The 16703-nt window shown below is 32.4% G+C and overlaps 1 protein-coding gene across 1 annotated transcript; it reads right to left on the bottom strand.

Moving 5' to 3' along the window:
- Nucleotides 1-6564: 6564 nt before the first annotated feature.
- On the bottom strand, nt 6565-8635 carry LOC138129492 (putative ankyrin repeat protein RF_0381). Its single transcript, XM_069045784.1, has one exon. The coding sequence runs from the start codon at nt 8431-8433 to the stop codon at nt 6565-6567; it is 1869 nt and encodes a 622-aa protein (XP_068901885.1). The 5' UTR covers nt 8434-8635.
- Nucleotides 8636-16703: the final 8068 nt, after the last annotated feature.

Here is a 16703-nt window from a genome sequence, read left to right as displayed (position 1 = left end):
AATTTATCTAACATTTCGTATAATCTTAGTCTTGCGTTTGCAGTTGTAAAAGCAGCTATAAATATATTGGTATTGAAATCATTTTCTATATAGCAATCTTTTAACTTATAATCAATTTGTAACATATTTTCATTTATATCGTTTATACGTATATTATCAAGTTTCTCGTCTAATAAAATTTCATAAAACCTTCTAACATCTGTAACATATTCTGTTGCACCCATATTTTGTCTTTGCCCAAATTTACCCCATAAGGAATTTAAGCATATTTTCGCAACAGCCCTCTTTCCAGGGTTATTTTCTATTTTACCCAATACCTAGATTTTCTTTTATGGTTTTTCTATATTCTTCTTCTGATTCAAAATCATCCTGCCAAGGGCTTGTTTCTAATTTAATTTTCATGAACGCTTTCACATATCCTTTAAATAAATTTGATGATTTTTCGTAAAAATGCCAAACCTCATCAATAGTTATTATTTTGTAACTCTTTTCAACTGCTTTTTTTACTTCGTTGGTACACCAGGTTCCTCTGATAATTCTTTGAGATTCCGTATGAGAACATTTATCTTTTTGATTATTTAATTTTGCGCACAATTGACATAATGGAAATGTTAGTTTTTCATCATCAGATTTGGTTTTATTCTTAACAGGTAAAACGGGGTGATACAAACCTTTTGGTGGTAAAATTGCACATTTTATTAAACCATACCAATCTGAATTATACGTACGAGGTTTGAATAGTTTAGTAGGATGTCCAACTGGATAATCATCGTAACATTGTACTGTTGGATATAAACTGCAAATATCTATATATTTCATTTTCTTCCCCTTAACGCGCAATTTTGTTGCATTCGTTCTTCCTCCAAAGAATGCTTTTCTAGGACTAAGTTCTTCCAATTCCTTAATTTCTTCTTCAATTTGTTTCATTTCTTTCTTATATTCTTTTGACTTCGTCCACTCACATTCCCACATTTCTATTAAGTTATAACCAGCTTTTTTTAATTCCTCGCTTCTTCCTATTGTTTTCTCATAAAGATCTTCCATAGTTGTTTTATTCTTATTATTAATAAAATCTGAACTATAACATTTAGTACAACCATGCCAAAAACACCCGTGATATTGGTAAACAGTATTGGATTTTTTATCAAATCCGTCAACTTTTGATCCAAATATTTTCACTTCACCATTGTTTAATGCGTGTTTTATATTTGGATTATGAAAACTATTTAACCATGAAATTGATTGTTGAGAATATTGATCTTTTTTCGGATTATCAACAACAGCTATTGTATCTTTCTTAATATATCTTGATCTATATATAGCCAAGCAAACACCTGCAATAGTAATATACCTAAAAGGATTGATATTCTCAATTTCTAGAAACTGATTTCTTAATTCAAGACATCCTCTTCTTAATATATCAACATCAGAATTACAATAATCATAAAGTTCTTTTTTAAAATCAAACAAATAATTTTCTTTTCTTTTTTGTTTATGCCATTCTCTAAAAACTCTTCCCTTTCTTTTGGTTTCATAGAATTAACACCATAGTATTCTGTATCAGGTATTTTTCCAATATAGTTCTGATTTTCTGTTGTATTGAAAAAATGTGGAAAATAACCTTTTTTAAGTTCTTTTAGACCGAATGTTTTGGGGAAGTTTTTTAAAGGTCCTTGAACAAAATTACTACTATCAATAATTCTTAAATTAATTGATTTTATTTCCATTAACATTATTTTAGATCCATTATATACGCAGAAAGGTTTAATACCGTTTTCAACGCAATATTTTAGAATAAAGTAAGAATCATAACCTTTAGAATAATGTGCAATAGCTGTGTGTCCTCGATGATCTCTAGAAATTAACCATTTACAGAAATCTTCGTTAGTCTTAAAAGAATTAACATTTCCGCTAAAATCGTGAGATATAACTAAATTAGCGATGTGTTTGCCTGTTTCTTGCATCGCTTCATAATCAAAGAATAAATATTTTTCTGTATAGGTACAATTATTTGTATGCTTTCTAGAACCACAGTCAACACACACAAAAGGTTCTTCATCATCCAACGGTTTTTTAACACAGGTTTTGCATTTCTTGCATTGATAAAGCCAATAGTTTTTGTTTTTAATTTTTTCTTTAGAGTATATTTTAGTACAACCTTTTTTGTTACAGTTTTCACAGCCTTTTACTTTGTATATTTTATCACCGTCTTTCATTGTTGTTTGACAGATTCCACCTTTTTGTCGTTTCCATTGCATATAACATTTATGTTTTAATATTTCAACTTCTTTATAAAAATTTCGACATTTTTCCCATCCACATCTGTGTTCTTTACTACCCTCTTCTATCATTTTGTTACCTTTTTTAATTATTTGATTACCCTTCTTGTTATTTCCTTCTTCAATTATTTTATTTCCTTCTTCAATCATTTTTTTACCTTCGTCAACCATTTTATCACATCTTTTGAGTATTTTATTACACTTTAAGCATTTATGAAATCTTTCACAAACTTCTGAATGATTTTCTAAACATTTTTGATTAAAGTAATATCTATTACATTTTTCACAATATATTCTTTTTGAAGAGTCTTCTTTGTGATTTGATTAGACTTGAAACACATTACGCATATTTTATCCTTCGTTTTGCATTTATGTCCGTCTTTATTTTGATATGGTTTATCACATTTTTCACAATAATAAGACTGACCGTAGAAACCTGTCATACTATTGATTGTATCGAAATGATTTCCATTTTTATATAAATAAACTTTTACATCTTTTTCAAGTCCTGAATATATTATAGAATTCAAACATTCGGCTGCTACGATTTTTATTTGAATATTTAATAATCTTTCTATATTCGCAATATCATCTAAAGTAAAATAATTTCTGTTATATTCCCCAAGTTGATTCTTGAGCTAAAGTAGTTTGTAAATTTCTTCCCATTCTTATGTATCTTATATCATTATGATCATATTCTCTACCAAGTATAATATTTATATGATAAGTTAATCCAACAATAACAGCTCTTGGACAACATAAATTATCTTTGTTTTTTATCGGTGTTATGCTTTTCTTTGTTCGTGAGTCTTCTGTTATATTTAATAATCTTTTCGCATTAGTAGCACCTCTAGGCATATTAACAACTTCGGCATGAAATGTGCAACCGTATATATCTAAATCTTGATTTGAAGTTAAGATACTTTGAATTTTGTTTAATAAATTGTCAATATCAGAAGTTCTTGATAACCCTGTGGAAATAGGATTCCAAAGATCAGGATGATTAATCATTATATTCATTAAATCTCCTTCTTTGAAATTTGTTTTCAGTTTTACTATTTTAATCATTTCATTTAAATCCTCTCTAATGACAGTAATTTTTTTCATAATTATGTCTGAAAGATCAGACTCGGGTGCTTCTTCATCTTCGGCTTTGCCTCTGGACTGGCCCCGCCAGTCTTCCACTAATATAACCTTATAGTAAACTTTGTGTCTTCTCCATTTTTTAGTGTATTCAGCTTTTGTTTTTTCTTCTATTATTTTAATTTTAGATTTTTTTGAAAACTCTAAAATAACTATCTTCGAAAGCGAACGGTTGGTCGTTAATTTTTTGTAATAATTCTGCCTTCTTCATTTTAGAGTAACCTTTGATATTCTTTTCTTTAGCAATTTTTCTTAATTCTTTTATCGTTGTATTCTGAGTCTATTCGTTTTTTGACATGGTTTCCTCTAATAATAACTCCTCTAAACTTTGCGACTCGATTTCTTTAAGAACAGTACCTATTTAAATTTTCATGTTTTTTTACTATTTTGCTTTATTTTTATAACTAGTTTTTCAGCAATCGATTTTAATTTTTTAATATTGAGTCTACTTAATTTATTAAACCAGTCGCCAGCATCGAGCTCTTCTTTTAGAATTAATTTTATGAGGTCTGATTTAGTCTTCGAGTTGTATTGTGAATAGTTTCTTAAGCCCAGTCTTTTTGCAATGGTTTTTAATTTTTTTAAATTTAGTTTATTTAGGACAATCTCATTATTTGTCCGTGGTGTTAAAAAATATTTATCCATCGAGGACGGCTCATGGTGAGGCTTCGGCTTCGCCTCTGGGCTGGCTTCACCAGGCTTCGCTGAACTCGATAGCGAAGCTATCTCGTGAGTCGAAGACGAACTGTCTTTATTAATTTGTTCAATTAATTATATTATATTAATTAATTATATGTATATTATATCGTGTGTTCCACAAAAAACTCACTCGCAGCAAGCCATGACAAAAGTGAAGTATGTCTTAGTACCAGATGTGAAATGAACTACTAAAGTAAATTTATAGGTTATCTGTCACTCACAATATGATGAAAATTTGTAAGTAACAAATGAACTACTTCCAGTGATCCTAAAATCGACATGACCAGTCTATCTATCTCTATAGTCATGGCTTACTGCGAGTGAGTTTTTATTGGAACACACGATATTATATTAATTATATTTTTAGAAAGTTTTAGTAAGTTATCCTTTTAAGTCGTTAATACAGTGAGCGGCAAAAGTATGGAATAAATTCCTTAAAAATTAAACAAAATTTTTTTCAAAAAAATCTTTGGACAGGTCAATTTTAGTTTATAAAAATACATGTTTTAGTACCAAAGAAAATTCCAAGCAGTCATTTGTTTTCGAGTGATGACGTCATCGATACTTTTTTTAAATGGAAACCCCCTATTTTTCTGATTCTGATAGCCCCTTTAATTGTCTAAATGACAGTATAAAAATTTTGTTGTCTTACATAAGGAAATTTTTGAGAAAAAAAAAAATAAAGTTGGAAAAAATTAATTTTATAACGAACAAAAACAAGTCAAAAAATCAAGTAAGTAAATCAAACAGTCAAATGTTACTGTCAATTTCATTCGTATGTGTTATTTGTTTTACAAAACGTTTTCGAAAATGACTCATTTAACAAAAACACAACGTATAGAAATTTTAATTTTGATTGGGTGCTGGGATAAAACTAAAACAGGGGGAATTTCTTCATAAACTTGCTTATTATCAACAAGCTGGGGGATGGCAATTCAAACATTTAATTCCATAATTTTAAGTACTGACTAACACAGTTTTTGACTTGTTTTTGTTCGTTATAATAGTATATTATATATTGAGGGAGAGAAATGCATGATTTTTCCTAAGGTGCAGTTTGTAGCCAGAGGGCGAAGCCCGAGGGCTACAAAGCACCGAGGGAAAAATGAGCATTCTCTCCAGAAGTATATATACTATTTTTTTCACGGTAGGGAGTAGAAACAGCACAAAAATCTCAAATTTTAAGAATAAAAAAATGATGACAAATGAGTTGTCATCTTTCGATTAATTTAATGGAATTAGTAGTTGCCTTGACAACACAATTAGATTTTTGTCACAACAGTCAAAAAAAATGAAAACTCCCATTAGATTTTTGTCACAACTGTCAAAAAAATGAAAACTCCCTAGGGAGCAAATATTTGCTCCCTAGGGAGTTTTCATTTGCTCTACTTCTGTCACGATGTTGACATCCGAAAAGTTGATTTCTACTCCCGATCGTGAAAAAAATTTATTTTTTCCAACTTTATTATTTTTTTTCTCAAAAATTTCCTTATGTAAGGTAACAAAATTTTTACACTGGCGTTTAGACAATTAAAAGGGCTATCATAATCAAGAAAAAAAATAGGGGGTATCCATTTAAAAAAATAATCGATGACGTCATAACTCCAAAACAAATGACTGCTTGTAATTTTATTTTATATTAAAATATGTATTTTTATAAACTAAAATTGACCTGTCCAAAGATTTTTTTGAAAAAAATTTTGTTTAATTTTTAAGAAATTTATTCCATACTTTTGCCGCTCACTGTATATTTTTCTAATTTTTCATGCCATATTTTTTTGAAATGTCTTTTTTTATATCGTATCGGTACATCCATAAAACATACATATATTACAAGTAAATTTATCATTTCGTCTTTTTTTACAATCACAACACACGTATCCGATTCCATATTTCTGATTTTTACTTTTAACAAAATTTGAAGGAGATTTTATGGTTTGACAAATGGAACATTTTCTTAATAACGACTCATTATTCGGAGATGTTTGTTCATGATCAATCTGACAATATTCGGTCTCTCCACTCTCCATTTATTAGAAAGATATTATTTCATAATAAATGGCTCATAATACCAAAAGGGAACAGTCAGCTAAACAAAAGATAAATATAATAATTAAAAAAGATTATACGTTAACAGAGTCTAGTATTCCATCAGTTAAGAATTTAAATAATATGCGATCAAGACAATTAGCATTAAATTTTTTAGCACAAAAAGGAGATCCTACTTCTAAAAATATTACCTTAAAAGAGTTTGCTAAACAGAATAAAATTGGTGAAAACACAATTAGGAATCAAATAAAATTTCTCACTGGTGAAACATTAATAATTAAACATAACAAAAAATCAAACAACATAGAACAATATAACAAAAAACAGAAACAAATTAAATCTAAACACAAAGCAAACACATCTCAATCAGATTACAAAGCGTCCCTGAAAGGGACTAGTGCTCAGCATGCCGCTGGGAGTATAAAAGACGAAGACTGGCAGACGGCTCCGCAGGCCGAAGAAGAATTTGAAAAATTTTTTGATAAGGCGTTTCGATGCAATCGGATGAAATTTTCGGATTTTCACAAGCATAGAGTAATGGAGTTCTACCAAATTCGTCTGGGATATACACACGAATATCATTTTGAATCAACAATGATTTGACTTTTTCACAAAAACCATTTAGATAAGCGTAGTGGAGAGGTGTACGAGAAGACTCATCGACAACATTTAAATCTGCATTATTTTCAATTAAGATATCCATAAAATAAGGAGAAATAGACTTGTGCTGGCATGCATAATGCAACACTGTTTGTCCGCGCGAATCTGTAATATTGACACTGGCGCCTTCTTGAATTAATAATTTCAGCTTTTTAAACGAAGGATTCATGCAAGCGTAATGTATGGCAGCATATCCACTTTTGTCTGTGATATCTTTATCCGCTGATTTTCTAATCACCAACTTCACAACGTCGTCAGAAATCTTCTCATATTGACAACAGTAATGCAGAGCAGTTTTTCTCTTTCTGTCTCCGAGGTTCACTCTTGCACCGCCTTTAACCAACAGTTTTACCTTCTCAGAAAAACCCTTTTGACACGCGTAATGAATAGGAGCCTGACCACTTTTATCTACTGCATCCAGTTGTGCCCCACTTTTGATCAAAATTGTTGCAATTTCGTCAGAAATGTGTTGATCATCACAGACATAATGCAGCGGAGTTTTGTCGGCCTTATTTGTTAAATTGACATCGGCTCCGTTTTGAATTAGAAACTTTAAAGTATCAGCAGAGCCTTTCAGACAAGCGTAATGTATCGGAGATTGACCATTTGTGTCGACAATATTCAAATCTGCATTATTTTCGATCAGTAATTCTAAAATTTCTGGAGAAAAGTCCTGAATTTCAGAAGCACAATGCAGCACGGTTTTACCGGACTTATCTCGAACGTTCACATCGGCACCATTTTGAATCAGCAGTTGCATCACTTCTACGGAGCTACAATCCAGAGCACAGTGTAAAGGAGTTTCACCTTTTTTATTTTTCACATTTAGTTTTGCTCCAGATTGAATTAAAAAATAGATTGCTTCAAGATTGCTGCTCTCGCAAGCATGATGGAGGGGTGTGTTCTTGTCAGAGTCTCCCACATTTAGATTTATTTTATGAAGATTCAAAATTTTGGCAAATTTGAAATTACACATTGTACTTAGAAGTTTTGTGTTTTCAATTAGGTAATTTCTATATTTTTTGTTATACAATATATATTCCAAACTATTAATTGATTCATTGCGGATCGCCAAGTGTAAAAGAGTTTCTCTGTAGTCAGTTTTTATGAAAGGTAGATTTCCGAATTGTGCAAATATGTGCGAATAATCAATTTGTATCGCGTAAAACAGAAGGTTTATCAATAATTTGGTTCTAGATCTAGAAATTATTGATTTTTCTTCGTCTGATAATGCAATAAAAGGTAATAGCAGAAAGTTATTGTCAAAAATAAGTGAATTTTGTCTGGTCCCGTTATAACCCGACAAAAAGTCCAAAATTTTTTGAAAAGCGACATCCTTAAACTGTGCGAGTTTTACGTTCCAGTAATAAATATAGTACCCATTGCTTGTTTTACTAGTTTGCAAAATAGGGTACTTTCTACGCCTGCTGAGTGCTAGGTCGAAAGCGGTACGCCCAATCTTGTCCCTGCATATTAACTCTTCTTCATTACATTCTTCCAAAAGTTTAAAGTTATTGTACAACACCGCGATGTGAGCTATGTTGTTTTCAGACACAATTAGATAAAAAAAGAATCGAATGTTGTTGTACTCTTCGTTGTACATAAACTCGTCGTTTTGGAAGATCTCACTAGAACTTTCCGAAACATACAAAGCTGCGAAATATTCGCCGAACGAACGAAAGGATCTTTATCGTTTTGGATATTTTTTAAAAATTCCTGACAATCTAAATTGCCTACGAGGTCATTGCTCAAATATGTCGCAGCCGCCACCCTTTTATAATCATCAATCACTGATGTTTTGGTAAAGTTCGTTGTCGCGTAAATTGCGTCGATTTTGTCGTCCAAATGTTCCTTTTCTTTGAAATGAATTTTGAATTTTTGGTCGACAAAATGCTGGTACAAGTCGGCCGCCGAGAACGTCTCATTCAGCAAATGAGAATATTTTTCATCATCGTGAAGAAACAATTCCGTCAACATGAAAATTTGAAGCGGAATGCCTAAAATATTATTGTTGGGAAAATGCAGAATGTTTTTTTTAATTATTTTGAAAATCTCGACCAAATCATCACCGTACAACTCTAATCGGTTGCCAACGTATGTTCTTTGTTCGGAAACGTCAAATTGGGTTAGCGTTTTTGAAAAAACGTTTAATTCAGTTTCTAACGCAGTTTTCAAATTGTTGCGCGACGTTATCCACTGTCGGTGTCCTTTTTTCAAAACGTTCTTGATAATCTGCGCTACGACTACCAGATTTTTCTCAGAAATTTCGTCCAGTCCGTCCCAGATAATTTCGAGTCTCCCTCTAGTTTTCAAAATTTTCAAAATCCGCTTGTTAAAATTTTCATCTTTCTTGTGCGTCTCGTGAAGAATGTAGTCTAGGAATGCTTCAGCGTCGGCGTCTTTCTTGCGAAAATACGATGCATGATTTCTGTCATTCTTCAGATTCTTCATCAGCGTGCTTTTTCCCATTCCTGGATTGGCGCAAATGATGTTCACGTGATTTGTGGACGGACTGTCAAATAGTTCGGTTTCGCTGATGACGTAGTTGTCAAACTTTGCCAAGTTGTCATCTACCAGCAGATATTTTCGCAATTTTTCGATAGAGTTCTTGCTTCTGATCCACTCTAGACAGTTGTCGTTGACATATCGAAACTGATGGCAGTCAGTGTCTGGAGATCTCTTGCGAGACAATTCGTCAAATTCCTCTTGGGAATATTCACCGTCGGTGACGTACGTGACTATGTCGTTGCAGTCATCCTTGGAAAACTCTTCTAATTTAACAAACTTAATATATTTAAAGCGAAGTTTAAAACTATCCACATTTTCGATACAACTGATAAGAATTAGAGTGTTTGTGTAAATCTGATTCAAGAATGTTGGGTCTATCATGGTTTTTGTCAAATTTCTTTTTACGTAGCACGGTGGCAAACTTTCGCCTTCTTTGTCTTCCAGACTATCGCTATGTGTCATTACAACTAACTCGTCCGTGGTGATGTCTTTAATTTCATCAATTTCCACATCCAAGTCAGTTAAATTCACTGGTTCCGCACATGGCAGTGAGTAAGTGAAATTGTTTAGAAAATTTTGAAACATGTCTGGTTCGTCTTGCAAGTCAGATAAATTTTGAAAGCTAGAAATAAAATCAATTGCAAAATTTGGACTAAGTATGACAAACTTGTCGTCAGGACATAAATCAAGAGCTGCAGAAATGTTGCCTCTACCATCGAGAACTAGTGGGCATTTTCCCATCAACCACAACAAATTACTTAGTTCTTTCCGCTGCAAATCGTTCACGCTTTCGAAGCGACTCATTCTTATCTGATATTGTTTTCGAATTTCATTCAGCAGTACAAGATCATTAATTTCGTTCTTGAAGTCTTTCCACAAAATCGTAACTTCTCTACGATTTTTTTTGTCGAAAATTGTAATTCTAAATCTTGACATGGTCTCTCGTAATAGTCTTGTGTTTTCGTTAACTGGATCCGAATCGAACCACAATGGTTTTATAAAACGTGATAATAACTGAATAGCAATCGCTCGTTTCACCCACGTTTTCTCTAATTTTTTTTTCTTTCCATCTGTTAGACTCCAATTGATGACGAAGTAAATGTACTCTTTAAAAACTGACTCTTCACAACTGAACATGTCTTTAAATTTATTTTGAGTACTTTCTTCGAGTTTTTCAACGTGCATTTGATTTGTGTAAAGGAGAAAATTGTTAAAAAACTTTACTGTTGTTTCTGGTAAATTTATTGAGTTTTCAACTGTGAAATTGTAGGAGTGACCTTTATCCGAAGTTGTCAGAAGCGAGTCTTGTGGAGATTTATGTACTATGATAGTTTCCCATCCGAACTTAATTCTTTGTTTTTCGTAACCGTCGAAGAGTTTGTTGGTGAAAAGGATAACTTTGACGGAGTCGTCGACAAATTTAAATCCTTTGATGTACTTCTTGATACTAAAATTTCCGCTTTCGCCGGTCAATCCAGCCACTGTGAGCGGTCCTTTCTTGTTCGCGTGTTTCAACTGGAAAGCGTAGGTTTGTGGGTCTTGGTTTTTATATTTTATTTCAAGAACGACGTCGTCAAAATCTCCGAATTTTGCGTTGTTCGAAGATATAGAAAAATCTTCGATGTCGTCATTTTTTAACAGTTTCAAGATCAAATGTGCAATATATAAATGTTCGTAGTCTTTACCTCTATCAGTAGTTCCGCTTCTTTTTTCAAAGATCTAAAAGATAACCTTTATTCAGAAGTTTGACAGGCGAGTGCAATTTCAGCACGTTTTGAAGAAAATTATGTGGATCATTTTTACAGAACTGTTAAATAAATAGATATAGACATTCCTTTTGGGACGCAAATAGAATTACAATTGTTTACTTAAGAATAATGCTAAAAGATGTTCTGATAATGGACCATAAGTTGTGATAAACAAATTTAAGAGTTTTAATAATCTCGATAAAATATTGCTAAGCAATGCTCTCGAAACTAATCAACAATTGGTCTAATCAGCCGCTTAAGCGTTGTAATGTGTTGAAAAACAATCCACTTTGCATAATTCTTCTAAGTAGTGATAATGATAATGTATTTTGATATTATATAACATTAGTGATAAAAAAAATATTTTGACGTTTTCTTTTCAACAAAAAAAAAATACTTACCGAGGAAAAGACTCTTGGAACATTCGTTGTTTTTTTCCGTAATTCGATTTGCTCTGAACTCTGAAATTTAATTTCGATATTAATTTTTAGCAATTTTCATGAAAATAGTAAAAGGTGTTGAACGAGAAATCAAAATAGTTCAAAGTTACTTGTGGCATTTTAAGTTTCATTGGATTTAAGAATTAGTTTGTAAAATTTTTATGATTTGAAAGGTAAAAGATTTTTATAAGTACAGCAAATCCTAGAAGATGAGTGAAGCATTAAAATTTGGGAAAGAATCTTATGATGGTACACGAGCCTTAGACTCAGTATGTTTACTTCTGATATTGCATAAGAGTATACGAGTTACTAAACTTTTGATGACTAATGTAGGTTGTTTTCGAAAACGATTTTCTTCAGTAAGAGGATTTGACCTGGACCATAAAATACGAGTAGATGATAAAATTGATTTTATTGTTCGACACTGTCATTGTAGAATTTTTTTCTATGTGAACGGATTTTGATAAATGTGACAACTTGTCAAAACGAAACGTCAATTTAATTTTAAAGATTTTATTATCCGTTCGCTTGACATCCGCACTGTTAGGTTGACAGGCTGTTGGTAATATTCAAAATCCCTATTATACTAACTTGGTAATTTACGTACAATAATGACGCCACATTGGATGGCATTGTATAGGTCATTTATCTATTGCTGATGTTCCTCCTATAATTATTTCTCTTGCCGCGTCCGATTCAGAATCAGAATTGATGTTCTATTCTGAGGAAGATTTAGATACAATAACTTAAATAGCCTTAAATAAAATAATTTGAAACACCAGTTTATAACCCAACTTCTTTCTATTTGACAGTAGTAATTTATTTATTTTATCACCAGATTTAATGTACACTCAAAAGAAAAGTCGAAATTTTGATGTACATTCGACCAATTTAGATAAAAAATGACACTGACAGTGCGGATGTCAGGTGAACGGATAATAAGCGATTTGGAGTCTTTAAGGGGGTCGTCGAACAAAAAAACGTTGTATCAACTCCTTCTTGTGTAAATTGGACTTCTTTGGCACCCAATTTACACACGAACTCGTTAAATAAATAACTATTATTTATGGAATATTGCCAAATTCTTCAAAATTTGAAAGTATTTTTAAAATGGGAAAATTTTGAAACATCGAGATAAGAAAATTTTAAATGTGAATAATAATGTCCTGCTTTTTTATGTTTTGATATCTCAGACATGAGTGATAGAGATATTTCAAAATTTTCATTTTTCTATTTCCTGCTGTAAAAAATATTAGCTTGGCTTAGCATTTTCAAAAAAACTCTACTTACGGAAGGCATCTCTGGACCACTTCGGTGTTGAACATTTAAGAAAATTCCTTTTCGCTTCACTTTCGATTAAAAAACTCTTTATTAATCAGCAAACAATCACAGAATACAATAAAACTATTATATTACATATCACTTTTATAGAGCCTTAGATAAGGACGATCAGATCTCCACTGATTTCGAATTAATTCACAACTAAAAATGTTTATCTTTAAGCGGTCGAAAATCGCGCCTTTGTGTATTTCCATAAAGTGGAGTAGAAGTACTTCAAGTCCTAGGAGTAGAAGTGTCCCACAGGCGGCTTGACCGGGTCAAATGTAAGGTCATTTGAAGCATTTGTCACGATTTATTTATTAATTACAACTATCAATTACACGAAATATTTAATAAATAAATTATCCCTATTAAGATAAAGCCTCTAAAAAAGCGAAATAACGAAATTATTATCCAATATTTAATCGATTCCACTGTGATTAAAGACGAGCCGCCCTTTGTGAGACTTGTGGGCGTGTCCAACTGCCCATGGATGTCAGATCAGATGTAGAAGCTCTTTTTGTGCTTCGCCCAGTTGTCGACCTCAAGTGCGTTTCGGTCTTCAATCTCTGGGCTTGGCACAAAAAGAATCACTTCTACTCTTAATGATATACATACTATACTATTTTCTTTCATTTTGATTTAAACCCATAATACAAGCATCACGATTTTTTAAAGAATTAAAAATAAATATTTGCAAGACTTGAATACATATCTAGAAACTTTCTTCGGTGATAATTTTATCCAACATATTAATCAGATATGCGATAGTTTTTTTAAGTAGTGTTTGAAAATACACGTGTAGTAACACAAGTCAGTGATAAAAAAAAAGATGTGCTTGGATGATACTGCGTAAGATTTGAAATAATTTAATCTTGAGTCTGTATTTAAGTACTGACTTAACAGTTTTATACATATATTTTTTAAATTCCTTGATAGTTATCTTTAAATGTAATCTTTAAATCGAAAATTTAGTTAAATGATGGAAGTGTAGAATTTCTATCTACAAATAAGTAGAACAGCTACATCCTTGTTTTGATAAAAAAAAAAAAATAAAAAAAACCTAAAAGAATCTCGTCTTTAAAAAAATTTGAATTGCTAATGCGTAAAAGTCAAAAACATGGTAATAAAATGCATTGAACGGGAAACGATGTTTGGAGAAATCATCCGCCATACACCCCCGATCGAATTCCTAGTGAGTCTTTTTGACAAAAGATTTGAAAAAAGAACTAGTGAATTGGTGATCAATTGATCATATTTCAAATATTTTCTCTCATTAAAAGATAATAGGAATAGAAAAATTATATAATTAATCAACTTAAGTTTTGTTTTTTGTTTTATAAAACAAAACTTTCCGATAATAATGCGGAATCTGGAAAAGTGCCCCGAATGCTTGCAGCGTTTCCACGTTGAATGGCAAGGGAAATCTCCTCGAAAAGGAATTTCTTTGATTTTGAATCGCCTGATTCCGCCATAAGTCGGTTTCCGATGACATTAATGAAATCGATGGCTTCTTTGCACCAAGAGCCTAAGGTTTCAAAGGCTAAACCTTTAAATATGTAATTTGACGAAATAATTGAACTATACAGTATGAATCAATTGTGAGGTATTTCTGAAATTTTCTTAGATGCAACCCAAAATACTAATTTCACTTACCGCTTGATACTGTGTTTAATATAAATAATAAATTGAATCAAAATTGCGTTTTTGGCTACAAAGGTCAAAATGACAATGCAAGAAATTAATCAGCAAAATGACAACGTAAAAAGAAAACTAACGTAAAAATTGTTCAACATGCATTCTATTTTGCAGTAAACACGCCTCAACCCTGTTTAAAAAAGACCTTTGAACGTTGTGTAATGTCTCTGGCGTTATGGCCACGAATTCTTTGAGTTCATCAATCGTAAGTACAGGTGTTTGGTAGACTCTTTCCCACAAGAAAAAAATCTAAAGGCGCTGCTAGAGCCTCATTACGTTGTTGTCTTGTTCATTTATTCACATCCAACTGTTCCAACAATAAGGGCTAACTCATTTTGTAAAAAATTTAAATAAATAAAAATGTGCCTGCAATTTGGATACTTCTGTAGATACAGATCTGCAGCGACCATGGCATTTTTACGACTTAGGTACCCCGTACATGAGAAACCATGTCCACTTTCTCACTGTTTGAGTCATAAGAGTTCATAACCAAGCTTTAGCAAAACTGTCAAGACAAAGTTGACAATTCTCAAAGCAATGCAATCATGGATTAATGTTTTAATTTTTTTTAAATTACAGATCTAGTGAATGCTGTAATTAGTATTTTTGGTTGCATCAAAGACCATTTCAGAAATACCCCACAATTGACTCATACTGTATTTGCTGTTTGCGTTTGCAAGCCATTTCAGCGGCAAAACCTGAAACATCAGGAGTTTTCATAACGTAACTGTCTGGAAGTGTATCTACAATAGTAACGTCTCAAATTAAAGGTTGACCTTTAATCCATGGTACTAAAGTCATCCCATTTGGGCGTTTTCCATCATCCCGAGACAGTCCGTTTGGTTCTAAAGTTGAATTAACATGATTAGAAGTCAATATTAGAAGTTCATAATAGAATTAATTTCAGTGTGTCTTGAAAATCTACCACTGCTTTTTGAACAACTTAGACCGTGGTTACCAGTTTCGTCAACTTTCGCATTACATTTTCAAATATGAGGTGTACAAAGATTAGAACCAAATCTTAAACCAATACAAACTTGGAAGGAAGTGTTATCTAAAAGAGTACCTGCCAATATTAGGAGAAGATATTGCATGTAACCAAGATCCTGATTCTCTGCATTGCAAAGCCTTAAAACGAGCCAAGTCTCTAGGTGAATTAAAGATTAAATCATTGGCAATTATTTGCCAATGGTACCTCTGAAACGAGTAATTTAAACGCTTCAACTGCCCCTTCAGGCAATGAAAAACGCTCGCAACGCATTTTATTTTTGATGTGTGCGAATAAGAAGAAGTCATTGGGCGATAGATCAGGCGAATATGGGCAATTCGATGTTGTTACTGGTCAAAAACTCGACAGTTCGTTTTGTTGTGTGAGCGCTTGCATTGTCAAGATGAACAATCCAACATCTGCAAAGCATCGTGACATGCAACTGATTGTGCAAAATCGAATGTATTTATTTCACCGCAATGCCTAAGGATGCATCTATCTCCCTATATGTCATATGTCGATCTGCTAAAATCATTTCACGCACAGCATCCACTTCTTTTGCGACGACAGAGGTGCATGGACGACCTTCGCGAACATCATCATCAAACGTTGGTCTTTCATTGTTGGATTCTGGAAACCACTCGTAAACCATGGTTTTGGATGGTGCTTCATCCTCAAATAACGAACTAAGGTTTCTCACACATTGTTTTGGTGTTAAATCGTATCGAAAAGCACAAAAATCATTGTTTGGAAATCACAATTCGAAATTTCCATTTCTTCACACAATTATTACTTTGTAAAATTCTGTTAAATCGAAACTGGTCGGTTTGAAATCGAACTGTCAAGTGAATTATAGGTAAAAAACGTCAAATTTTACGAATATGACATTTGCTAAACGCTGGCCACACTAGGAGTACTCGATTCCGCGAACTTTAGCAGTGGCCCTCGTATTATCCCAATTCTTCTGAAATTGTAGGATTGTTGGTCTTTCGTTTCCATTTTCTACATCCGAGACTGCTAAAGCTTCATCATAATAAGCTCATTATCCTTTGAATTTAATAATAGAGAAACAAGCTTTTTAACACCATGAATTGAAGATAGGAAAGCAGGGAGGCAAATATCGGAAATGCGGCGAATTCCCAGGCCACCAAAGAAAATAACAAAGTATGAC

Source organism: Tenebrio molitor, chromosome 4, assembly GCF_963966145.1.
Source record: "Tenebrio molitor chromosome 4, icTenMoli1.1, whole genome shotgun sequence".
Classification (NCBI taxonomy): domain Eukaryota; kingdom Metazoa; phylum Arthropoda; class Insecta; order Coleoptera; family Tenebrionidae; genus Tenebrio; species Tenebrio molitor.
Note: the sequence above shows the minus strand (reverse complement) of the source record. Positions and strands in the feature narration are given on the sequence as shown.

Bases quoted from the DNA above. Each gene is read 5' to 3' on its own strand.
- LOC138129492 (XM_069045784.1), bottom strand. From the start codon at position 8,433: ATGTACAACGAAGAGTACAACAACATTCGATTCTTTTTTTATCTAATT.